Source organism: Brassica rapa, chromosome A07, assembly GCF_000309985.2.
Source record: "Brassica rapa cultivar Chiifu-401-42 chromosome A07, CAAS_Brap_v3.01, whole genome shotgun sequence".
In the NCBI taxonomy this organism is placed as follows: Eukaryota; Viridiplantae; Streptophyta; class Magnoliopsida; order Brassicales; family Brassicaceae; genus Brassica; species Brassica rapa.
In genome coordinates this window covers 24752155-24776100 of record NC_024801.2, presented here as the reverse complement: position 1 = coordinate 24776100, position 23946 = coordinate 24752155, and the positions used below count along the sequence as shown (strand labels likewise).

The window sequence follows — 23946 nt, the reverse complement described above, 5'->3', positions numbered from 1 at the left end:
TTTCTGAATTTTCTCAACTTGGATTATAAAATGGCTGAGCTGTAGAGGAAGTAAGAGTTGGTTTTGGTTATGAACAAATCCTAATATAATAGGCTTGTGCTTTTTAGTACTTTAGAGGTCGTAGGAGTTTAATGCTTTGGGTGAAGCAACTGAGTCTCATGGGGTCGGTAGTAACCTTTTTTCCTTAGTCACAGGTCTGCTTAGTCATGACGGAATCGCTTGTCTGAGTTGTCTCTGGTGAACGCTAACTAATGATCTTTTATGCTAAAAATTAAGATTGCAGAATGAATGAATGAGATAAGGTTTGTTTCTTTGTTTTCATTAACAGTAAGATATGTAGTCAGATATTGTTGACAAAATAAAAATGAACTAAAGAACTCATTTAAAACCCTTGTAACAAACAACTCTCATGATACAATAAGAAAAAGGTCATAAATCTGATCACTGAAAGCAAAATGAGATACAAAATATTGACTTGTTGATACATAATATGATAAAGAATCTTATGAACAAGTCTTCTTCAACTGGACTGAGTATATATTTCACCAAACATAACTCGGTTTGCTTATCTAATAAACAATACCGAATAGTGTGAACTTAGCTTTTATCTAAATTTATTAGCTTTCTGAATTTCCTTGAACTTGGATTAAAGCTAACCTTTACAGAAAGTAAAAGTTGATTTTGGATATTGACAGAGCATAATAATAGTGTGTATGATTCTCGTTGTTTCTATTAATAATTCGGATAACAAAAAGACTGGATATGTAAAGAACGTTGATGTTGATTTTGGGTATGAACAAAACATAAATACTGCTATTATAGTGTGTGTGACCACTACCTTTCACATCTTGTAATAGTTTTTGAGTGGAAAAAGCATATTTTTATAACCAAATAGTAACTTTACGAAACATCGCAACACTTTCTTTGCACTTTTTCTCAGTAGCAACGCGTAGGCAAGAACAAGCGCAAGTTTCACATGGATGCTTATAAAACACACACTAAAAGGAATCAACCATTACACAAACTTCAAACATAACTATAACCAATCATGTCTCTGCCTGTAGAGATGTTCTTGTTCTTCCTCTTCTTCTTCTCTATGGATACAGTTTCTCAAGGCTCAGACCCAACAGGTGGACAGTTTAGCTTCAACGGCTACTTATTCACCGACGGAGTTGCTGATCTAAACCCTGACGGATTATTCAAACTCATCACTTCAAAGACGCAAGGAGGAGCTGGTCAAGTTCTCTACCAGTTCCCACAAAAGTTCAAGAACTCACAAAACCACACCGTTTCATCTTTTTCCACCACTTTTGTCTTCGCCATCATGGCAACCCGCAAAACAGCCGCCGGTTGTGGACTCTCCTTCAACATCTCCTCAACAAAAGGCTTGAACTCTTCCGCAAGCAACCGCTCTGTTTCAGTTGAGTTCCATACCGCCAAAACCGACGGTAAAGATGTTAACGAGGTTGCTATCAATGTCAGCGGTTTAGATACATATAGAAACAACTCTGCTGGTTATTATAAAGATGATGGTAGTGGTTTTGTGGATATAGAGATTGCAAGTGGGACGCCAATACAAGTATGGGTTGAGTATAACAACTCAGCTAAACAGCTTGATGTTACAATGCACTCTATCTATACATGTAAGCCCAAGACTCCTCTGCTTTCGTTGCGAAAAGATCTTTATCCTTATCTACTTGAGTACATGTATGTTGGCTTCACTTCAGTAGGCAGTCCAACTTCTTCTCACTACATTCTTGGATGGAACTTCAACAGCACAGGGCCAGTTTTACCTATAGCTCACTCTCGTCTCCCCAAACTTCCTGATGAAAAAGATCGGTCATTGAGCCGCAAGATCTTGGCTATTAGTCTGAGTATTTCAGGGCTTACACTCATTATTGTATTGGTTTTTGGAGTTGTCTTCTACTTGAAGAGGAAGAAGTTCTTGGAAGTTATTGAAGACTGGGAAGTGCAGTTTGGTCCTCACAGATTCACTTATAAAGATCTCTTCATCGCCACGAAAGGTTTCAAGAACAGTGAGCTTCTTGGAAGAGGAGGTTTTGGAAAAGTCTTCAAAGGGATCTTACCATTGTCTAGCATACCGATCGCGGTGAAGAAGATTTCTCATGATTCAAAACAAGGAATGAGAGAGTTTTTGGCTGAGATTGCTACCATTGGAAGACTCAGACATCCAGATTTAGTTCGTCTCCTTGGCTACTGCAGACGCAAAGGAGAGCTTTACTTGGTCTATGACTTTATGCCTAAAGGAAGCCTTGATAAGTTTCTTTACAATCAACCAGATCAAGTTCTTGATTGGTCACAGAGATTCAAGATCATCAAAGATGTTGCCTCAGGGCTTTGCTATTTGCATCAGCAATGGATGCAAGTGATTATCCACAGAGATATTAAGCCAGCAAACATTCTTCTTGATGAAAATATGAACGCGAAGCTCGGTGATTTTGGACTTGCAAAGCTATGTGACCATGGGATTGATTCTCAATCCTCCAATGTCGCAGGTAAGTTAGCGTTTTTGTGTACATTATAATCAACCAATCAGTCAAGTTCTTTGGACTTATTAAGGGTTTTGTGTTGTTACTTTGGACGCAAGGTACATTTGGATATATATCACCAGAGCTTTCAAGAACAGGAAAATCAAGCACAAGCTCTGATGTTTTCGCATTCGGAGTGTTCATGCTGGAGATAACTTGTGGAAGAAAACCCATAGAGCCACGAGGATCACCGAGCGAGATTGTTTTGACTGATCGGGTACTAGACCGTTGGGATAGTGGAGATATACTGCAGGTGGTTGATGAAAAGCTAGGGCACAAGTATCTTGAGGAACAAGTAACTCTAGTTTTGAAACTAGGGTTGCTTTGTTCGCATCCAGTGGCAGCAACTAGACCAAGCATGTCAAGCGTAATGCAATTCCTAGACGGTGTAGCCACACTTCCTCATAACTTGCTTGAACTTGTAAATGCTCGAAAAATAGATGGAGGATTTGATGCTTTGGGTGAAGCAAAAGAGTCTCCAGGGGCCAGTAGTAACACTTTTTCTTCGGTCATGACGGAATCGTTTGTCTCTGGTGGACGCTAACTTATAATGATCTTATTTTTATGTTGCATACTTGCATAGTACGAGATTGTAGAATGAGAATGAAATAATGTTGTTTCCTTGTTTCCACTAAGTATTAGAGCATCTTTATCCAAGAGACTTATAAAATTTGTGAAGCGTTTTCCGAACGCAAATCCTTGTGGAAAAAAATCGAAACTCTTGAGACTTACTAACATAGAAGATGACCATGACGAGCATGTGTAGAGATTCTAATAAAATATTAAATTGTTAATGAACATATAAACTCGTTTAAAATCCTTACTAAACACAACTTCTGTGAAAAATTGTCTGACTCATAAAGAAAAATCAAATCTCTGCTAACCCAAACGGCATGTAGGGTTGTTCCTAGACGCAATAATGGCCTTCATGTTAGAACCTGGATCGAACCTCAACGTCGTTTCATCACAATTGTAGCTGAAAACTCTTGTCGAATTTTCTATACAACGTGCAAGAAAAACACGAGACCCGAACCTCACTTCACTCTTTTCTTTGATATCTTTGATAATGTTTTGTCCAACCAAACCGCGGATATCTTTTTCAGAGACGGTAGCTGAAAACCTAAGTAGCTGAGGCGACTTGTGGTTGAGATATTCTTACCTTATAAATTATAATGGCGATTAGGTAATCAATTTTCTTTCTTAAATTGTGTATTAAAGTAATTAAATAAAAAAAAAGTATTAGATAAACTCTGACCTTTGCGTGGACGAGGTAGCTAGGGTAAGATCCTTGTAAAACAAGGAAGCTTGAATGTCTCCTTGAGGACATTTGCTATCACCAAGAAGATAGTCAGGACGCCTTATCAATAAATCCCAATTTACCGTGAAATCCATAGAAGCTACTTCTATATTCGGCGCGTGAGATTCTGCTGATTTCACTACAAAAGCAATCATAGCAGTAAAAAAAGCCAAAACCAAGAAAAGAAGAATGCAGGAGCAGTAGTCCTCTCCTCCTCTTCGACTACTTTGTGTGCTTGTCATTATGCACGATTGACTGATTGGAGAAGAAGATCGAGAAACTTTAGTTGTGATGATTGAGATAATAATGAATGTGCTCTATATATATATATATATATACACAGCCACACACACACGAGATTTGTTGCAATCCTAATTAGGATTTTGATTATAAATAATCATAAAAATAAGATACTTTTATTTTGAAGAATCACGTAGATATTAGTGGGCTTAGACCGGTAATTGAAAAATCCTAAGCCAATATATATATTTCTTTTAATGAATGTTAAATTAATTCAAGATTTTTTTTTTTTTTACAATGACTGCAACATAAGTTGAGTGTTTAGAGTGTTTCTTAAGGAATTGGATAAAGAAATAAAATGTTATCTAAATGAAAACCATGTTTCCATGGTTTTGTTGTGCTTGCTGATTCCCATAAAAGGCAAACTGGATATGCCATATTACTGAATACTTACATTACAATTATGAAAAATTTCCAAGAGATTTGTCCGCCTCCAGCTCTGTTGACCTTTACAGAATCATTTGTCTCTCATTGTCTTAAAAAAACTATAAACTAAGCACATATGGTAACTTGAAATCATCTCTAGGTTCCACAATTTTAGATTGGACTGCAAAAACCTAGCAACGGCTTCTATCTACATTTTTATTTTATTTTTGTGGATTTTACTTTTAGACATTCTTGTTGATTGATTGTGAGTATTGGTTGATTGTCATAACTTTGTAATCTTTCACTACTTTGTATTAAACAGAGCCACTCAATTCTTAAGAAAGCGATTCAATGAAAATTCACGAGACCTGACTTTGACTTTTGTGTAAGAATGAAAAACTATATAATTCACATAAACTAATTAGTACTGCTTTAATAATAGTTTAATAGCACGTAGTACATTCTAGGATTAGATCATCTGGCCATTGAATTCTTCTTATTGATCAATTATCTTCGTTGACTTTCTCCCTAAAGTCTCTTCTTTCTTATCATGAACATAATTCCCTAAAGATTATGATGTTCTTGTTGTGTTTGCAGCTGTTGTTCTTCCCCAAGAACGTAGTATCAGACCCAAATGGTGGACAGTTCAACTTCAACGGCTTCCTATACGCTGCAGGATCAGCCCATCTAAAAAGCAATGGCCTCTTCAGGCTTACCAACACTACCGCACAAACAGCTGGTCAAGTCTTCTACAACTACCCACTGAGGTTCAAGGATTCTCCAAACGGTACCGTCTTCTCCTTCTCCACCACTTTCATCTTTGCCATAGCTTCACATTATGGAGCTGACAATGGCCATGGACTAGCCTTTGTCCTTTCTCCTATTAGAGGTTTATCAAACGTTGATCCCACACAGTATCTAGGACTCTTCAACTCAACCAACATGGGAGATCCATCAAATCACATAGTAGCTGTTGAGCTTGACACGGTCCAAACCGCTGAGTTTAATGACATTGATTCTAACCATGTTGGTATTGACATAAACAGCGTGATCTCAGAGGTAGCTTCTTCAGCAGGCTATTTCAATGATGATGGTACGTTCGTGAATCTCTTCCTCTCCAGTGGAGACCCTATGCAGGTTTGGATTGAGTATGACAGCAAACAGAAGCAGCTTAACGTCACACTTCATCCTCTTGATGTCTCTAAGCCAAAGCTCCCACTCCTTTCTCTGGAGAAAGATCTTTCTCCTTATTTACTTGAGTGTATGTACGTTGGATTCTCTTCATCCACTGGTATAAGAACTGCTTCTCATTATATATTGGGGTGGACATTCAAGATGAATGGAACAGCTCCAGATATAGACACCACTCACCTTCCAGAGGTTCCTCGTTTTGATCAGCCAAGGGACCAAAGTGTAAAGGGGGTTATGGCTATTACTTTGAGCTTATCAGGCATCACTATGCTCATAGTCTTGGTTCTTGGCTTATGGCTTTTCTTGAAGAGGAAGAAGCTATTAGAAGTTATTGAGGACTGGGAAGTACAATTTGGTCCTCATAGGTTTGCTTATAAAGATCTACACACTGCCACAAAGGGTTTTAAGGACACTGAGCTTCTCGGTAAAGGCGGGTTTGGGAAAGTCTTCAAGGGCACATTACCAGTTTCCAACATAGAGATTGCAGTGAAGATGGTTTCTCATGATTCAAGACAGGGAATGAGAGAGTTCATTGCTGAGATTGCAACCATTGGCCGGCTAAGACACTCTAACTTAGTTAGGCTTCTTGGATACTGTAGACGCAAAGGTGAACTCTACTTGGTGTATGATTGTATGCCCAAAGGAAGCCTTGATAAGTTTTTATACCACCAGCAGAATGGGAATCTTGATTGGTCAGAGAGGTTCAAGATCATTAAAGATGTAGCTTCTGGACTACGCTATTTGCATCAACAATGGATGCAGGTGATTATCCACAGGGATATTAAACCAGCCAACATCCTTCTTGATGGGAATATGAATGCAAAACTTGGTGACTTTGGTCTAGCTAAGCTTTGTGATCATGGGATTGATCCGCAGACATCTTATGTGGCAGGTAACTTCTTGTAATTTCTGCTTATTTTGTCTTGAAGAAAAGAATTTTCTCTCTCTCACAAATGTAGTTACTTGGAAGGTACGTTAGGGTATATCTCACCTGAGCTTTCAAGAACTGGAAAGGCAAGTACAAGCTCAGATGTATTCGCATTTGGAGTGGTGATGCTAGAGATTGCCTGCGGACGAAAACCGGTGTTGCCACGAGCATCGGAAAGCGAGATGGTGCTGACTGATTGGGTGCTAGAGTGTTGGGAGAATGGAGATATAATGCAGGTTGTTGATCAAAGGATTGGGCAGGAGTACATTGAGGAGCAAGTGGTACTTGTTCTCAAACTAGGCTTGCTATGTTCACATCCAGTAGCAGCCATCAGACCGAACATGTCCAGCGTCATTCAGTTCCTGGACAGTGTAGCTCAACTTCCTCATAACTTGCTTGAACTTATGTCAGCTCAAGAAATCAATAGAGGTGCTCAAGTCTCAGGTGAAGCAGCTGATTCTCCTGAGTCTAGTTCGGTCGCTTCCTTGACCTTCACTGAATCCTTTGTCTCCCATGGACGGTAAAAGATACAAACAAGAAATTGTGCTGTCCTTTATTGAACGGGGGCACGTGCCCCCGACTACTTTATAAAATTTATTCAACAACCAAGGGAACAATTCGCTTTTGTAGACTAGTTGGTAAAGAAGCCCCACAGAAGCCCCACCAATGACCTATTCTTCCAAGGTTCGATACCACTCATCTTATTAATTATTTTTTTGTTTTCTCCACTTTGTTGTACAGTTAATTTGCTGTTTGACACGTTTACAGTCTACTTTTACTGTATCTTTCTTTACAAGTTATAACTTATATGCAGCATTTTTCCTTCTTCTTCCTTTTGTTTATTTGTTTTCCATAGTTTGTATATTATATTATATTCATCTTTAGATTTCAAGTTTGGCGGCACATTTTAAGTATATAACAAACATTCACAACTGCTAGTAAATAAATAAAACCAATTAATATTAAATAATAAATTTTCTATTCATTTTTATTTCATATTTTAGAGTTTATTTTATATAAATATGATGATAAAACAGTTTATTTACAATTTTGACATATTGTTATATATACTAGGCAAAGAGCCCATGCGATATCGCACGGGAACTCATTTTATAAAGAATATATTATAATCTATAATTTATAATTTTATATGCCTGATAAAAAAAATTAAAATCATATATATAATTAAATTTAATTTTGATGATTAAAATATGATTTACAAAGTATTCAAATATATATATATATATATATATATTTTATAAACCTTAATGTTCCCTTTAATTTTTTATCAAAACACATATTGCATACAATTGTGTCTTCATCATTTTTAAGGTTTTTCATACATTTTTCACATGATAGTTATCTTCAACCACTTTTTGAACAAAATGCAACTTTTTTTTGCATGATATATAATTTTTTTTCCTATTTAAGACATAATATTAAAATTATTAGTTTATAATTTTAAACAATTATAATTTATATGTTGGTAATTGTTATTTTGTATATTTATCTACCTGCTTTATTTATTGAAAATGAATATTCATAAAATTGAATATTGTAATAAATATATGTTGATTTACGTTAATATGACCCGTCTCATTTATAATATTGTTTTTTAATTTTTGGGAGAATTCTTATAAAATACCAACACTTATTATATAAACTAACACATTACTTAAATAAAACCAATATTTTTAAAGCAATCTCACTTTGAGATGAAAAGACACCTTGTTTAGATGAAAAGTTGTAACTTTGACATTATTTTTTTTACCATTTTATTATTAGTAGATTAGTGAAAATTTGATTTGAAAAATGCATGGGAGAAACTATTTATAGATTTTTTAAAGCCTATTTGAATAGTCACAACCTTTCAATATGAATAGTCACATTCTTCTAATACTCACAATTTCTCACTTTTTAAAAGATACTAGTGAATAGTCACAACTTTTAGACTATTTTTAGAAGGACACAACCTTACAACATATAACTTTTAGAAAAGACACAACCCTCTACACTTATTTTTCAAAAGACAACCTTTCAACATAATTGAAGTTCACAACCTTAGGAATTATTTGAAAAAGACACAACCTTACAACATAGAACTTTTAGAAAAGACACAACCCTTTACACTACTTTTTCAAAAGACACAACATTTCAACATAAGTGGATTCACAACCTTAGAAATTAATTGAAAAAAACACAACCTTCCAACATAGAACTTTTAGAAAAGACACAACCCTTTACATTTCTGTTTCAAAAGACACAATCTTTCAACATAAGTAGACTCACAACCTTTAGAATTAATTGGGATTGCTATTATTAGTAGATATATATATATATATATATATATATATATAAACTTCAAGATTAATTTTCTATACATTTTCAAATTATTTTTGTGTAACAGAATTATTGTGAAGAAGTGTAAGAATTCTTAAAGTTATTTTATAAAAAAGTTCATGTGTTCAAAAAGTTAGTGTAAATTATTTTCACAGATTATAGTTAGCTTACAATATTTTTAACATATGATTATTTTATTATACTATATATAAAAATAATTTAAAATATATTTATTAATTATGTGCCCCGTCAAATATCCGCCACTGAGCATCTAACATCATTCTCACGTTTATATTCCAAGACTCTATACACATACATTAAACAAAAGACTTTTTGTAATACTTTCCTCACATAACTAATGGAAACTTGGTCACTTCTCTATATAACATTAACATCATTGACTCTTTACCTCTTGAGTGTTGCTTGAAATAAAGGAGATTTTCTATCCATTTTTTCCCTTTCCTTGCACCTTAGTCCATGGAACCCTCTAGGAAATAAGAAGAAACATTAATGCTCATCTGTTACAGAATAAGGTTTCTTGAAACATCATAAGACTTTGTCTGAAGAGCCTTTTGGGAGAGGTCCTCGCATGGATTTTGCTTTTGGATCAAGACTTTGCCTCCGAGTTTTGGCATTAGTTACTTCTGCCTGATTAGACAGACAGAAAAGGTCAATGATCATGGAGATTGTATATAAGCTGTGATGAAAAGCAGTACAGAAACCAGAAAGGTTCTCTTGTGAGAGGCTTAAAAACTGAAGAATCCCTTATGAGTGAGTAATACCTTTGGTTTCGCCGGTAAGCGTATCCTCTCTACACCTCTTGCTCCAGGCTTGGATAGCTGAATATGGAAAATAAATATTAGTAAAACTGCACAGTGTTAAACCATCACGTTGATATCTTAAAGGGAAAAAGAATGATACAGTTTGATTTGCTCATCAGACATATGTTACCTCCTGTTTCTCTGCTGTCCTGATGCTTTTCGGTACAAAAGATGAAGAGCAGTGAGAGTTAGAGCATTTTTTCTCCGTGCCATCTGATTTAGCAAGCCTGTTTCAGGACAAGAATACAAGGTGATGTGATTTTAGCAGAGGCGTGCCTACAGTGTATTGAAAAAGGCATTCGCCTCAGGCCCTCGATTAATATGACTGTTTTTAGGGCCCCAAAATTTAAAATAATTTATAGTCTAGTGGTTTAGATTTATTTAAAAAAAAACATTTCTACGAAAATTAATTAACTCATTTTCTGAATTCATGTATTTTTTTCTATATGATATAATATAACATATTTACGTTATAAACTTATTTTTTTACAGTATTAGACTTGTGTATTTGGTGAAAATAATATATCATATTAAAAAATTGTTTTTATTACGGTTGTAAATAAATTTATTTTTAGAACTTGCCTTAGGCCCCTAAAACTCTTCGCACGGCACTGGATTTTAGCACACACTAGATGATGATGATGCTTGAGTAAAAGCGGATTCAGTAAAAACATAAATCAAAGTTATACCTGCCATTATCTTTCAGACCAGTAGTAGCTAACTTGGAAACACTAGTTGCCTTTGCAGGAACCTGGTGTAAAACATTGGCAGCATTCATTGAGTTTTTAGTTAATAACCAGCAGAATCTCTAACAATTGATGAAATAGTAAACGACTATACCTGCTTCGGAGCTGTATCTTGAGATGGTTTCACTTGGTCAAAACTCTTCTGGAAAGTCTTAAAAGCGCGTCTCACGATTTCTTTATCTCCCATTCTCTCCATGATCAAGGACTTTCTGGTGGTAGCAAGAGCAGTAGGGTCGGAACTCGGTTGGTTCAGGTTGAGAGAAGTGTGTAACGTCTTTGGAGCGGTTTGTTTCTTTCTCGGTAAAGCCGAGACATTCTCCTTCTTTACTATAAAGCGAGAAGTAGACATTGAAGTGGTTGTTGATGCTGGTTTGGACACTCTTGGGGTTGAATACTTTGAGGCTTTTGAGACAGGTGAAGGTGATGCTGCTTTATTTGTTGTTGTTGTTGTTGCTTTGATCATGCTTTTCTCCTTGCTTAGTTGAGTTTTCCTACTAGCTACTGGCTTCTTGGTCACCTGATTAGGCTGTAAAACCAGGACACGTTCATTTGAAGCAAAAATGAGACATAACACCTAGTATAAGATAGCTTATGGTAATGTACCTTGGGAGAGGTTCTTGTATGGTTTGTTCTCACATTTGTATCCGTATTCTTGGTTAGATGTTGACCTTTTTTCTTCGTCTCCTTCAATGGTGTATCCTTTGAAGAAATATCTTCTTTTACTTCTTCCTCTATAAAAACAACCTCTTCTGGTTTCTCTTTATCCTCCATTTCCTCAACGCAAACAATCTCTTCAAGTTTCTCCATCTTCAGGGTACTCAGATCCTCCACAACCTCAACCTTTATAGTTTCTTCAAGAGGCTCATGGTTACATGTATCATTCTCTTCAGCAGCAATGCTGTTCACAATCCTGTCTTTTTCTGAAGTAGATTCGCCATCAGATCCATAACAAGCGCTAGACTCAATCATAACACTGTTTCTGTTTCCACTATTCTCAAGACTTTGCCTGAAAGATTGATTCCTCTCCAACTGTTTCTTCTCCTGCTCCAAGATGATCTCGGCGTTTCTCTCAGCGATCTTCTTGTAATGTGATTCGAAGTAGGCCTTCTTCTGAGCTACTGATCCTGGAGTTGCACACTTCTCCACTTCTTCCAAGTACTTGTTTGGAGAGAAGGAAGAGAATTTCTCCCATGAAAGTGAATCATTCTCAAACTTGCCAAAAGATACAGACACTTGCATTTCTTTATTTGCTTTCATTATCTGTTTTATCAATCAAAAAACAAGTTTATTGTAAACACCTAACTAACCATGGTTAATCAACACAACCATACACATACAGATCATAGGACATTGACAAGTGATGTAGAGACACATGGGTTATTTACCTTATCTTCACCACTGGCAATAGCAACTTCCATATCCCCCATTTAATGCTCACCAGAAAGAATCTTTATCCACACACAAAACCAAATAGACTCCATTACTTCAATACTTGGATTTGGGATTAACCAGTACTTCTAAACAGAGATTTAACATTTAACAGTTTCAGGTTTCACTGTACACTCTTATATACTCACATGAAGAGTGGTAACAAAGCAAATGAGAGAAAGAGGAAAAGCATCTGTCTTATTTACAATTCTTATCACCGAATTTTAAAGCCCTCTCGGTGAGCAAACTCGAATTCTACTAGAAATAACTCATGAGTAATTGAAAAGGCAAAGAAAGAGACAATCCCATTATTAATGATTGAAGATATGTAATTATTATTTGCAAATCCAAAAAGAGAGGATCTTATAAACTTACGGGAAAGTGAAGATAACCCACCAAACATGATGATGAGAACAAAAAGTTGAAGAAGAAGAAGAAGAGATTAGATCAGAGACAGTGGATGAGCAAATGAAGACAAGAGCAGTGGGACCTTTGTCGGAAAATAGTAAAGTAACAAGCGTTAGAAGCTAAGGCCGAATCAAAATGTTCCAAGATAGTACTGTACTTTGTTACTACTATTAAGAGGGGACCAAAGAGATTATTAACTATTTTAACTGACTAGTTTTGAAGTTGATCAAAAAAAAAAAACTGACTAGTTTTGATACGACTTAAAGAATAGTGGATCAAAGTCAAAGACACTATGTAGTAGTACAATCAAAATTTTCACATTCGTTTACTGTGTGATTACCACACGCAAGCAATTATAAATTTTTCATAACATATTATTACGATTTCTATAAATAGTTGTTCAGCCTATATATTTACATTGATTTATCATTTGACTCCAGTTGCTTAGGCGTGAGGTGTTCGGATATATTCGGTTTTTGTCAATGTCATTTGATTTGAAATTTCGGATCTTGAAGATCTAATTAATATAGGTATTTGTAAATTTTAATTTTCGGTTTTATTTTTGATCGGTGTCTTCCGGTTACGAATCAGTTTGGTTTCTAAAATTTTTATATCTATAAATACTAAACCAAAACATTGGTTATAATTCAGTACGCTGAATAAGTACGCTGTACGCCTACCCCAGCCTAACCTACACCAGCCCAGTAACAGCCCAAATCATGCAGTTTAAGATGAGTCTTTTAGGGAATTTTAATGGTGAAGTTTGACAAATGTTGACTGTATTATGGTGGTGAGACTAGACTTAAAGGTATGTACAGTCCCCATAAATTGTGTGCTCAGTTTGAAAACTTGCATGCCCGAGGAACCAAGCCTTTAATGCCAAAAAAGACCAGATTCAAATAATGTAACGCTTCTTCTCCAGTCTCCTTCATTTACTCCACTTTAGCTTCATCATCACGGACATTGAAGGCTTTCTCTTTACAACTCCTGAGATGCAAAGTCAAATATGACATCTACTGCAACACACAAATCACAAATGGATTTATTAACAACAGAGAAATTGAGATTTCTTATGCAAAGGTTTACAAAAAACGAATCTAGTTCTCATCAATGGCTTACACAAACTCTAGCTCACACTAATCAAGTTTGTACACAAACTAGCAACAATATGTTTCTCAACAACAATGTATTGCGATAACAAAAACTACAAGACGAAGTAAAACAATGTTGACTTAATGACTTACACACATACACTCTTACAAAAAGCTTGAATCTTCTGTTAACTCGGACAAAGAAGAGAACCCAAGCAAAGCCTGATCTTTAGCTCTATCAATCTTGTGCTCATACAAATCATACGGCTCCCAAAGATGATCCAAAGGACACGGTCTCTTCTCATCAAGCCTAACCCACGGCTTCCCTTTCCCGCTCCAATGCAACAAACTCACCGGTCCTTTATGCAAAGACCTACAGCTTCCTCGTACATTGTCCCCTCCCAAACCATGCTGGTTCCACCTGTGATCAATCGCTTCAACGTCCCCCGCGAATACCAAAAGAAAAGGAGGCAACGAACCCAACTCGTAGATTCTTTTTTTCTTCTGTATCTGCATCCAAGTTTCGATCTTTTCCCTGTAGCTCCCTTCCCTCCACCTCACGAGATCCATCACCATCACACCCGTGTTGAAATAGCAAGGCTTCCGACCCGAGAACGACCCGGGCAAACCCGGGTCGGACCAGAAACTCGAGGTGAAGTATTTAGTGAAGTTAGCGTGGCAATACTCCGGAGCCCCGATGACTCTCGACCCGGTCAACGTCGTGTTCCAGAGCTTGGTGATATCGTCGACCACGATGATGTCCGAGTCGAGGTAGATCACCCGGTCGACGCACCGGTCGAGGATGTCTCCTAAGTAGTTCCGCGCGTAGTTCAGCGGGCTCTCGAGGGCTTGCCTGATCGACGACGAGATGAGGTTGATCACCGTGTCTTCCCTAAAAATGTAGACTTTGAAGCTCAGCGACGGGAACGTCGACCGGACGAGTCGGCTCAGGACCCGCGGACTCGCCGGGTCGAACTCGGCGGCGATGAAGTGGAAGAAGACGTTCTCGGGACACGACGCGTGGCGGAGAACGGAGTGGACGGCTGCGATTGAGCCGCGGAGGTACTCCGAGTCGAGGGTCATGGCCACGTGGACGAGGGAAGGGTCGCAGGACGACACGAAGTTCTCTCTGTTCGACGATTGGGACGCGCACTCCTTGCCGTTTCGGTACTCCGGAGCTTCCACGAACTGTACGATGTCGAAACCGGAGATTCTTCCCGGAATGTTCCGTATTCCGACGGCGGACTGAGAGAGGAACACCAGAGAGACGACGAGGAACGGTAGAACCGCGGGTTTCATCGGAAAACGCAACCGCATTATCAGAAATCGCGTTTTTTTTCTCGACTCCGATGAATCTTCCGGAGCTGAGTCTTTTCTTCCTCTACTGAGTTAGCATTTTGTGAAGCTTTATGTAGATAATTACTACAAGAGTTCAAGAGCGTAGAGAGAGGGTAAGAAGAATGAGTTTAGAGAGACATCTGGCAACCACGCGGTTTGAAAGCGCGTGAAGAGAGTGATGTGGCTTAGTCGTTAAGAGAAAGCTTTAATCATCATCAATCTCCAACGTAATTACCTATTCAACTGATAGGACTAACTGTTGTTTAAGTTCTCGGTAATTAAAATGAGAAGAAGAGTGTCTCTTAATTTAATTGTCTACGGGCGGGTGTACCGTAAGATTAAAAAGATAAATGGTGGGTTTTGGAACTTGTGATAAGTCTGAGCCAGCTGTGAACAGCGACGGAACCAGCTGGAGTATTCATTCTCTAAGCGGAGATGAACGGTTGAGATTAAAAGTATCGACCAGTTCTTTGATTGGCTGATCTCACTCGCTTCCCAACTCAATTTCTCACGTGATCCGCACGCGCAGGCTCTGAGTAGTAAATTTCTTACAGTAAATGGATTGGTGACCACAAAAATCATTCATTCTAAAGAATGTTTTAGGGGAGAAGAGGAAAACAAGATTTGTTGTTAGAACAACGAGTAACGAGCGTGTCTCACTACGAATATTCTGGTTCCGTAGTGCCACTTAATAAATATTTTTTTTGTCAACTTTGTGTGTGTCGCCACTCAAATTACTAAAATTCAAATATATATTTGTTTTTTCATTATCCAATTTATATATCCATTTTTTCAAGCTAAAGCAAAAATCCATTTTGAATTTGACGTGCTATGTATAATCTTTGGATTCCGAATATAATACGTTGCACAACTACTTTGGTATAAAACTGAAAATATTCTGTTTTATTTTCTGTGTGCGTGGAGGAAGATACTCTACATTATCTAGAAGTTTAAATAATGGCGAGCCCAAAAAGATTGATTAAATTTAAGAAAGTAAACGTTTGTTGTGTGAATTAACTAATGTTAGGTTTCAACTGGTCCATGGGAAATGTTGTGGTTAACAAAGGAATAAAGAACCAAACCTTATATGATTATTTGAGTCCTTTATATTCACTATAAGCACTACTGTTGTCTGCCATGTACCCATTAAGAAACCAAAGGACTACAATAAGAGGAAGGGTTAAGATGGATGAAGGATTAAGAATGTGGTTTGGTACAAGATAGCAAATTTTAAACAGGAGTAATTGGAATAATTTTGCATTTTAGCCTCAATGTTGCAGTACATGTAAAAACGTTTTTGGATGAATACAATTTAATATTTATTCAAAAAAAGCACTACAATAAGCACAACTGTTGTTTTGCAAAACTTATTGACTAAAAACTCAATCAAGCTCAATATGTGGAAAATTAGAAAGAAAAAATATTGTTTATATCAGATAAATGAACATGTAAATAAAGAGGATAAGTGTGGAATCCGGTAGAGACGTTTGAGGTTAGGTGGTGGAGAGTGGAAGCAATGATGTGTCGTCTTGGTTACGGACGGAGAAGGTTGATAGATGCTTTCCTCTTTGAAAATTACTAGTAATTGAGTATTATAAATGTGGTGCGTTTTGGTGTGTGTGACAATTTATGAAATACGAATGATGCTTTGCTTGACGAGTACATCACGGGTTCATTGAGAGATTTTGTCTTCACCTCTCCCACTTGCTGTTTTAGTAAATTACAACTTACAACATACGACAGCTTAGTAAAAGACAAGCAAAGCCAGTTATAACCAAAAGCTTGTCTTTGCCTTCTCTTCTCGTTTCTGATGTTATCTGCTGTTACCCTAACTTTGAGGCAAAGCAACTTATGCATCCAGTTTACACTTGTTTACAAAAAAACAGCTCTCGTTTTTCCATTTTATTCTGTGGGAGTTTAGAGAGATGGTTTTGTAATAGAAACAACATTAGGGTTTGACATAATTGTCCCTCTAATTAAGGGAATCAATGGATTTTCACTCAAATTTGCACTTGCGGCACTTCGAAAACAATCAAGAAGAGTTTACTTTGTAAAACCGAAAAAGAAAAGCTCTACATTTGAATTGAGCTCCAAACCGAAAAAATGTGTGTTTGAGTAAATTTTAGCTGTCTTGGGATTTTATTGAACCGGGATCTCCTGCAGGAGTTGTGGATATATGAATCTTAAAGACGAGATGTGTGTGATGGACATAACAGTACCATAACTTATGGAAGTGTTGCTCTCAATTCTTTTCTGTCTGCTCCAAAAGACTGCAAATTAAAGAAAAAAAGAGAGGAAAATGCATATTAACTTAACTCTTTAATACTTAGAATAAATTTCACACCAAGGTTGTCTCCAAAGGATATGAAGTTTACCTCAGCTCCAAAACCTTTTACGTATATATTTGAAAAAAGCTCAGATGGTTCCGGTATTGGGCTTTCCTGAACACAAATAAGTAAATAGAAGTATATGATTTTAGCATATGGTGGTAATTGATAACACACCAAGTATGTTAGTTGAAGATAGAATGAAAGCTAGGTTCTTCTTACCTTGGCCTGAGCTACCGCTGCATCCACTTCTTTCCTCACTTCTTTCTCCATATCCTAATGTAAGACAAATAGTGCATTTGTTCTTTTACTTCTCCTGGGTTGAGGACTAATAATACATAAGAGAACGAGATGATTTCTTATTTCTTGGTGAGTACCTTAAGCTCTTTCTCCGTAGCTATGTCATGAGCTATGATCAACTTTCTCACTCTATCAATTGGATCTCGCACCTAACATGTTACGAGATACAAGTAAATAAACAATTTTAGTTTCTTGTTTTCTAAAAAAAATTGTAACAATTTTGAAGCATTGCTAGGAGAGATGATAATAACTAACCTGCCTCACGCCTGAGATTTCATCACGTGTACGGTAAGTGCTTCCTGGGTCAGACATAGAGTGACCATGGTATCGGTAAGTGTCCATCTCAAGAATCTGTTCAAACACAAAAGCAAATGCATGATGGTTACTCCCCTAAAAATGAAGATGTGTTAATAAGAACATAACACCACCCTAATAGCTAAAAACCGAACAGAACAAGTAGCACTTTTTAGACAGTTATATCCACAACTATCTTGTGAAGTTGTGACAACTAATATTGATCATGAACTGACAAAATCTTAATTCCATGAAACAAAAGAAAAGATGTCCATATACTATTATCTCTACGGATGAAACAGAGTTACAACAGAAACAGTACGTACTTTCCCTCAAATGAACTCAAACGCAACCTCATTCAATCAAGTAGGCCTATTAAACCTATCGGGCCAAACCATGCAATGCAAGAATCAAATGCTTATTTGATTTAAACTAACTTGGTACAAGTATTGGAGAGTTCTTAGGCAAAAAAAAAATTATTGGAGAGTTATTCTGATTTAATTAAAAGAACCAAACAACATGAACGAACGCTTTAGATCACAATTAAAGCCTTAGGCATTTCCAAAAATGTTGCAAATGCATATTTTGAAGGAAGATAATAGTGCAAACTTACAATAGGTCCATTCTTGAGAGCGTGTTCTTTAGCAAACTTGCACGCTTGCTTCACAGCCAGTGCATCCATTCCATCCACCTAGTACACAACACAAAAACATATGATCACTACTTAACAAACTTAGCTCAAAGTCACACTTCCCCCCAAACCATAAAAACAAAGAACACGATTCTGTATCATACATAATACTCTCATCTATCACCTTAACCCTTCATGTACAACTCTACCAATTGCAAGATTCAAACTCACCTTCAATCCAGGAACATAGTCACCACGCTTGAAATAAGCCGGAGACTTAGCCGACCTCCACTCAGCAGTTCCCATCCCATCTGCATCATCAAAACACCCAATCAACACACTACTCATCCAACACAAACACAAAAACTCAAAAAAACAACTCACAATGATTGTTCTCGCAAACCAAAACCGCAGGCAAGTCCCAAAGCGCCGCGATATTCAACGCCTCAAACAACTGCCCCTGGTTCGCCGCACCATCACCATACAACGTAAACGTCACAGCCTCCTCCTTCGAATACTTCTGCGCAAAAGCCAAACCACACCCCAACGGAGCCTGAGCACCAACGATCCCATGCCCACCGTAGAACGACGCGTCCTTCTTATAGAAATGCATAGACCCTCCTTTCCCCTTGGAGCACCCCGTGGTTCTCCCCATAAGCTCCGAGAAGGCCTCGAAAAGCCCCCCGCCGCGGCCGAGAAACGTGCAGTGGTCTCGGTACGACGTGATGATGGCGTCTCTCTTGGTTATCGCGGCCTCCATCCCGATGGCGACGGCTTCTTGGCCGTCGTAGAGGTGGCAGAACCCGCGGATGAGTTTGGCCTTGTAGAGCGAGTCGGCGGCGATCTCCATCCGCCGCATTAAAGCCATGTCGCGGAAGAAGGAGAGGAGCTCTTGGGACGAGGTCTCGACGGCGCGGGAAGGGGGTGAGATGAGGTGGGATGTGAATGGGAGTGAGGTTTCGACTGTTATCGGTGTGGTGTCTGTGGAGATGTGGCGGCGGCGGAGGAGAGAGGTGGTGGCGAGTGGCTGCAGGAGGGTTGTGGATCGAGATGAGAGACGTGAGAGTGCCATCTCCGCCGTTGGTTTGGTTTTTGCGGAGTAGAGAGAAAAAGGAGGCGAATGTTTTTTTTTTTAGTGATTTGAAAAGTACAAAAGCGAATCGAAGTTGTGTTGTTGTAATAAAAAGAAAGGGAAGACAGATATGTCAACGACTTTTCGTATCGCAAAAGGACGATTTCTTCTAACGCGCCTCTCTCTCTCTTCTCCTATACCAAAAGTCCAAAACCCTCAAAGGATCTCTGGACTAAACTATAAATCAAAATTTCAATTTGTTTTAAAATCGGTAGATGCTGATGCTAATCCTACGGGAGAGAGAGATTATTGTATATATCTATTCAGATACTAATCAATAATATTCTCTATATAATTTAATTATTAAAATAAATTATAAATATTGATAAATTAAATAATCTTATAAATTATAAAACCAAATTTAAGTAAATATAATCAAACACATATTAAAATTAATTAAAAATTTAAAAAATTGTTAATTTAAATGTTAAAATATGGTATTTTCCACTGTTATTACTTTTGTTAAAATCAAAATTAAAAATGACTTTTCATATATTCTAATCTACTTCTCAAATGAATGAAAAAAATGAAGTATATAGTTTATTGTACACAAATATCCTATATAATTCATTTTTATAGTGCAGGTCGAATAATTAAGAGTTCTAAATTCAAACAGACGTACATGTGGTCTCAATTCTCACTGGCTTACATTCAAACTAGATGTTAACTGTGTTGTAACAACAAAAGAAATATCTTTTCGTAGGACAGTTTGGCCGAGTGGTCTAAGGCGCCAGATTTAGGCTCTGGTCCGAAAGGGCGTGGGTTCAAATCCCACAGCTGTCATTTTTCATGTTTTCTTGTATACTAGGTTAAGACCCGCGCCTTGCGCGGGATGAACATTATATATAAAATTTCTTTTATATATTATATGTTTATAACATTTTATGAAATAATTAATATATTTTGAATAATTAAAAATTCATTATCTACTACTTATATAATTAAATTGGTGCGAACATATAAATAAATTTTATAAATCGAAATTTTTTTTCTATTTGATATGATATATAATTAAATTTAAATGATAGTAACATATATATGGTATATTTTAATATTAATATTTATTAGATGATGCTTTTTGCTCATATTTTTTTATCATTTGTATCTGTTATAGCAAAAAGTCTAAATTAATCGATAACAAAAATTTTAGTGTGAGATTAATTTTTTAAGTAATTTATAATATTAAAAAAATTTAAGTTGTCAATATTTTTTCAAAATTTTTATCAAAAAAATGTTCAAGTAAATTTCAAAATTAAGATATTTATGTATTTTTATAAGGCATATAGTTTAATTTAAAATGATACATATATTTATATATCTTTTTATTTTTGATACTTATTAAATAAGACTTTCAACTTATATTATTTTTTAATTATTTGTATTATTTCATAACAAAATTTTTAAATCATAGATTAAAAAAGTTGAATGTGAAAATTTTAACAGTTTTAGTAATTTATTCTCGTTTTGAAAAATTCAAAATATAATATATAAATAATTTTTTTAATTTTTATTATATGGTTATTATGATTGTTATAATTTATTTTAATAGCTTAAAATTAAACAAATATAATTATAATACACACTTATTTTTATCAAATCTTTATTATTCAAAATCATTAATTGTCATATATACTTTAGCCACATTAGGCAATTCCGTAATCTTATTTAAGGAAATGATGAAGCACATTAATAATGTATTTATTGTGGTTTAATAAAAAACTTATTATATATTTAAATGGACCAACTTATTTCTCTAAGGATTCTAAGAATCATTCTAGTGATGACACGTGGCTACAAAAAAATGTTGCAATGCTTCTCAAATAATATATAGGGGATTAATATAAAGCAAAAACGCATGTGTACAGATTCAAACGTTAAGAAAAAAATAAAGGAAACCCACTAAATGGCGAAATAATATAAAAGAAATAATACACTTTAGAAAACAGTGTTTTCAACCCTGGCGTGAGAGTTTTTAATTCCAAAAATTATTATACTAACCACTAATGACCACTATTAAATGGCACATGCCATTGCAAATAGCTCCGTCAAAATGTGTCAACCTTTTCTTTTGAAAACGTGATTTTGTAAAATAAAAAAATGGCTCTCGAAGCACAGAAAACTATAAAAAAATAGTACGAAAGAGAAAACGAAATGACGATCTTAAAAAAAAAGAGAGCAATCTTTAGACTTTCTCTATTAATAGGTAACCACTTTCGTCGTCTGAGTCTCACCACAAACCATGAACTCTTCTTACTTGTTCACTACCTTCATCTTTGCCGCAGTTATCTCTCTCGGTTGTTTACGTTCGACCGGAGCTGCCACGTGTCATCCGGACGACGAGGCGGGTCTTTTATCTTTCAAAGCGGGCATAACCGAAGATCCTCTGGGTATCCTCAGCAGCTGGAAGAAAGGAACCGACTGCTGCTCATGGTTCGGTGTCATCTGCATCACCGGTGACCGCGTCACCGAACTGAGAATATTAGGATCCAGCGTTCTCGGCGTAGGGTTTCTCTCCGGAACTATCTCACCGTCGCTGGCCAAACTCGAGCACCTCGAGACGCTCTCCTTCACCCATCTTCTAAACATCACCGGACCTTTCCCCCAGTTCCTTTTCCTACTACCAAAGCTTAGGTACGTTACCATCAGGGATAACCGTCTCTCCGGCCCCCTTCCGGTTAATATCGGTTCGCTAAGCGAGTTGGTAGAGCTCGATCTCGAGGGAAACCGGTTAACCGGTCCGATTCCGAGTTCAATTTCCAATTTGACACGGTTAACTTGGCTTAATCTCGGCGGGAACAGCCTCTCTGGAACCATACCGGATGTTTTCAAATCCATGAAGGACCTGGCACTTATCGATCTCTCACGTAATGGATTCTACGGGAAACTTCCTCCCTCCATGGAGTCACTTGCACACACTCTCACATCCCTCTATCTGAGCCAGAACAATCTCTCAGGTACGATCCCTGATTATTTTTCGGAGTTCAAGGCTCTTGCCACGTTCGATCTCTCCAGGAATCGGTTTACTGGAGTCGTGCCCATGAGTTTCGCCAAGCTGAAAAGTCTTTTCCATCTCAAACTTTCCCACAATTTTCTTACCGGTCCGCTCCCTGCCTTGAATCCAGTCAACGGTATTGCCTCTCTGGATCTATCGTACAACAGATTTCACCTGAAAACGATTCCGCAATGGGTGACTTCGTCACCGTCCATGTATGACTTGAAGCTGGTTAAATGTGGTATCGAGATGAACATTGAAGAGTGGGAGCCAGTGAGAACCGGGTTATTTTATATCGTCGATCTTTCTAAAAACGACATCTCGGGGAGTCCAGCGAGGTTCCTGAACCGTGCGGATGTTCTGCAGGAGTTCCGAGCATCGGGAAACAAGCTTCGGTTCGACTTGGGGAAGCTGAATTTCACCAAGTCGCTGAGAATCTTGGATTTGTCGAGAAATTTGGTATATGGGAAGGTGCCAGCGTCCGTGGCTGGACTGAGGAAACTAAGCTTGAGTCAAAACAATCTTTGTGGAAGGCTTCCGGTTACTAAGTTTCCAGCCAGCGTGTTCGCCGGCAACGACTGTCTCTGTGGCTCTCCGCTTCCTCCTTGTAAAACTTAGCGGCAAGAAAACTGGTGTGATTTCTCTTCTTTGGCTTGACCTTTCTCTGCTTTGTTCATCTCTGTTTTTGCACTTGTGTAACACTGCCATAGAAGCACACACAACTCCTCTCTCACGTTTGTGTTTGTTCTTATAGAGAGAGAAGAGATTATCTTTGTATGTCTACATTTTCTCAATTCTTTTCTTATTAATCTCAAACATACTATCTTATGTATGCTTAAAGTAGCTTTTTTTTCTAACTACTACACATATGCTTACTTGCAAATCTAGGCTTAACAACTCCCAATTACAGTTTACTTGTAGACATGTGGCTTACAAGCAAACTTGCTTTACAAGCACCTTAGTATTTTTTAATAATCAAACTTAAAAATGACTCTTCATATTTGTTAATCGATTTTTGAGAAGAGGAAAACAAAAACAAACTCTTCTATGAAGAATTGAATATCGAGCAATAGAAAGCTTGAAGTAACTCCTTAGCTAGTTCATTGATTCTGGACTGATTTGACCAAAATCAAACAGACGTACACTGGGTTCAACTCTTACAACTTGCATTTCAAACTAAATACATTTTTGTAGATATAAAGACAAAAGGTTTAACTAAACAGTTGACAGTTTGGCCGAGTGGTCTAAGGCGCCAGATTTAGGCTCTGGTCCGAAAGGGCGTGGGTTCAAATCCCACAGCTGTCATCTTTTTTTTTTTTTTTTTTTTTTTGCATTCAGCATTTCGAGTAAATGAATTTATTATGAAAAATCTCAATAATATAAGCGAAGAAGATATAAAAATAGCTTTTCAAAAAAAAATTATACAAAATTTTGAATGTCTTATTAAATCATATAAATTCAAAATAT

General features: G+C 36.9%; 6 protein-coding genes and 2 non-coding genes across 10 annotated transcripts; 5 read left to right on the top strand and 3 right to left on the bottom strand.

Moving 5' to 3' along the window:
• The first annotated feature begins 169 nt into the window (after positions 1 to 169).
• On the top strand, positions 170 to 3201 carry LOC103831558 (putative L-type lectin-domain containing receptor kinase V.2). Its single transcript, XM_009107441.2, has 2 exons — positions 170 to 2516; positions 2609 to 3201. Exons 1-2 carry the CDS (start codon positions 1049 to 1051, stop codon positions 3091 to 3093), a joined length of 1953 nt encoding a protein of 650 aa, XP_009105689.1. The 5' UTR covers positions 170 to 1048; the 3' UTR covers positions 3094 to 3201.
• Positions 3202 to 5042: 1841 nt separating this feature from the next.
• On the top strand, positions 5043 to 9462 carry LOC103831557 (putative L-type lectin-domain containing receptor kinase V.1). The gene is made up of 3 exons (XM_009107440.2): positions 5043 to 6595; positions 6674 to 7188; positions 9236 to 9462. Exons 1-2 carry the CDS (start codon positions 5086 to 5088, stop codon positions 7153 to 7155), a joined length of 1992 nt encoding a protein of 663 aa, XP_009105688.1. The 5' UTR covers positions 5043 to 5085; the 3' UTR covers positions 7156 to 7188; positions 9236 to 9462.
• On the bottom strand, positions 9183 to 12537 carry LOC103831555 (protein WVD2-like 7). Of its 3 annotated transcripts, XM_009107437.3 has the most exons (8): positions 12342 to 12536; positions 11924 to 11986; positions 11142 to 11798; positions 10633 to 11064; positions 10482 to 10543; positions 9923 to 10019; positions 9754 to 9810; positions 9183 to 9619 (listed from the first exon to the last, which is right to left on the bottom strand). In XM_009107437.3, exons 2-8 carry the CDS (start codon positions 11963 to 11965, stop codon positions 9518 to 9520), a joined length of 1449 nt encoding a protein of 482 aa, XP_009105685.1. In that variant the 5' UTR covers positions 11966 to 11986; positions 12342 to 12536; the 3' UTR covers positions 9183 to 9517. The 3 variants fall into 3 exon arrangements, with proteins under 3 accessions (XP_009105685.1, XP_033130232.1, XP_033130233.1); XM_033274341.1 differs by lacking the exon at positions 12342 to 12536 and having other exon boundaries at positions 11924 to 12300; XM_033274342.1 differs by lacking the exons at positions 9183 to 9619; positions 9754 to 9810; positions 9923 to 10019 and having other exon boundaries at positions 10439 to 10543; positions 12342 to 12537.
• Positions 12538 to 13094: 557 nt separating this feature from the next.
• LOC103831556 (probable galacturonosyltransferase-like 9) lies at positions 13095 to 15018 on the bottom strand. Its single transcript, XM_009107439.3, has 2 exons — positions 13619 to 15018; positions 13095 to 13390 (listed from the first exon to the last, which is right to left on the bottom strand). The coding sequence occupies exon 1, from the start codon at positions 14780 to 14782 to the stop codon at positions 13631 to 13633; it is 1152 nt and encodes a 383-aa protein (XP_009105687.2). The 5' UTR covers positions 14783 to 15018; the 3' UTR covers positions 13095 to 13390; positions 13619 to 13630.
• Positions 15019 to 16717: 1699 nt separating this feature from the next.
• On the bottom strand, positions 16718 to 19600 carry LOC103831554 (pyruvate dehydrogenase E1 component subunit alpha-2, mitochondrial). Its single transcript, XM_009107435.3, has 8 exons — positions 18740 to 19600; positions 18587 to 18666; positions 18338 to 18415; positions 17686 to 17781; positions 17508 to 17579; positions 17353 to 17406; positions 17179 to 17244; positions 16718 to 17073 (listed from the first exon to the last, which is right to left on the bottom strand). Exons 1-8 carry the CDS (start codon positions 19425 to 19427, stop codon positions 17029 to 17031), a joined length of 1179 nt encoding a protein of 392 aa, XP_009105683.1. The 5' UTR covers positions 19428 to 19600; the 3' UTR covers positions 16718 to 17028.
• Positions 19601 to 20190: 590 nt separating this feature from the next.
• TRNAL-UAG lies at positions 20191 to 20270 on the top strand. The gene has a single exon. It is a non-coding gene; the product is annotated as a tRNA-Leu (tRNA).
• A 530-nt stretch (positions 20271 to 20800) lies between these two features.
• LOC103831553 (polygalacturonase inhibitor-like) lies at positions 20801 to 23315 on the top strand. Its single transcript, XM_009107434.3, has one exon. The coding sequence runs from the start codon at positions 21727 to 21729 to the stop codon at positions 23095 to 23097; it is 1371 nt and encodes a 456-aa protein (XP_009105682.1). The 5' UTR covers positions 20801 to 21726; the 3' UTR covers positions 23098 to 23315.
• Positions 23316 to 23704: 389 nt separating this feature from the next.
• TRNAL-UAG lies at positions 23705 to 23784 on the top strand. The gene has a single exon. It is a non-coding gene; the product is annotated as a tRNA-Leu (tRNA).
• Positions 23785 to 23946: the final 162 nt, after the last annotated feature.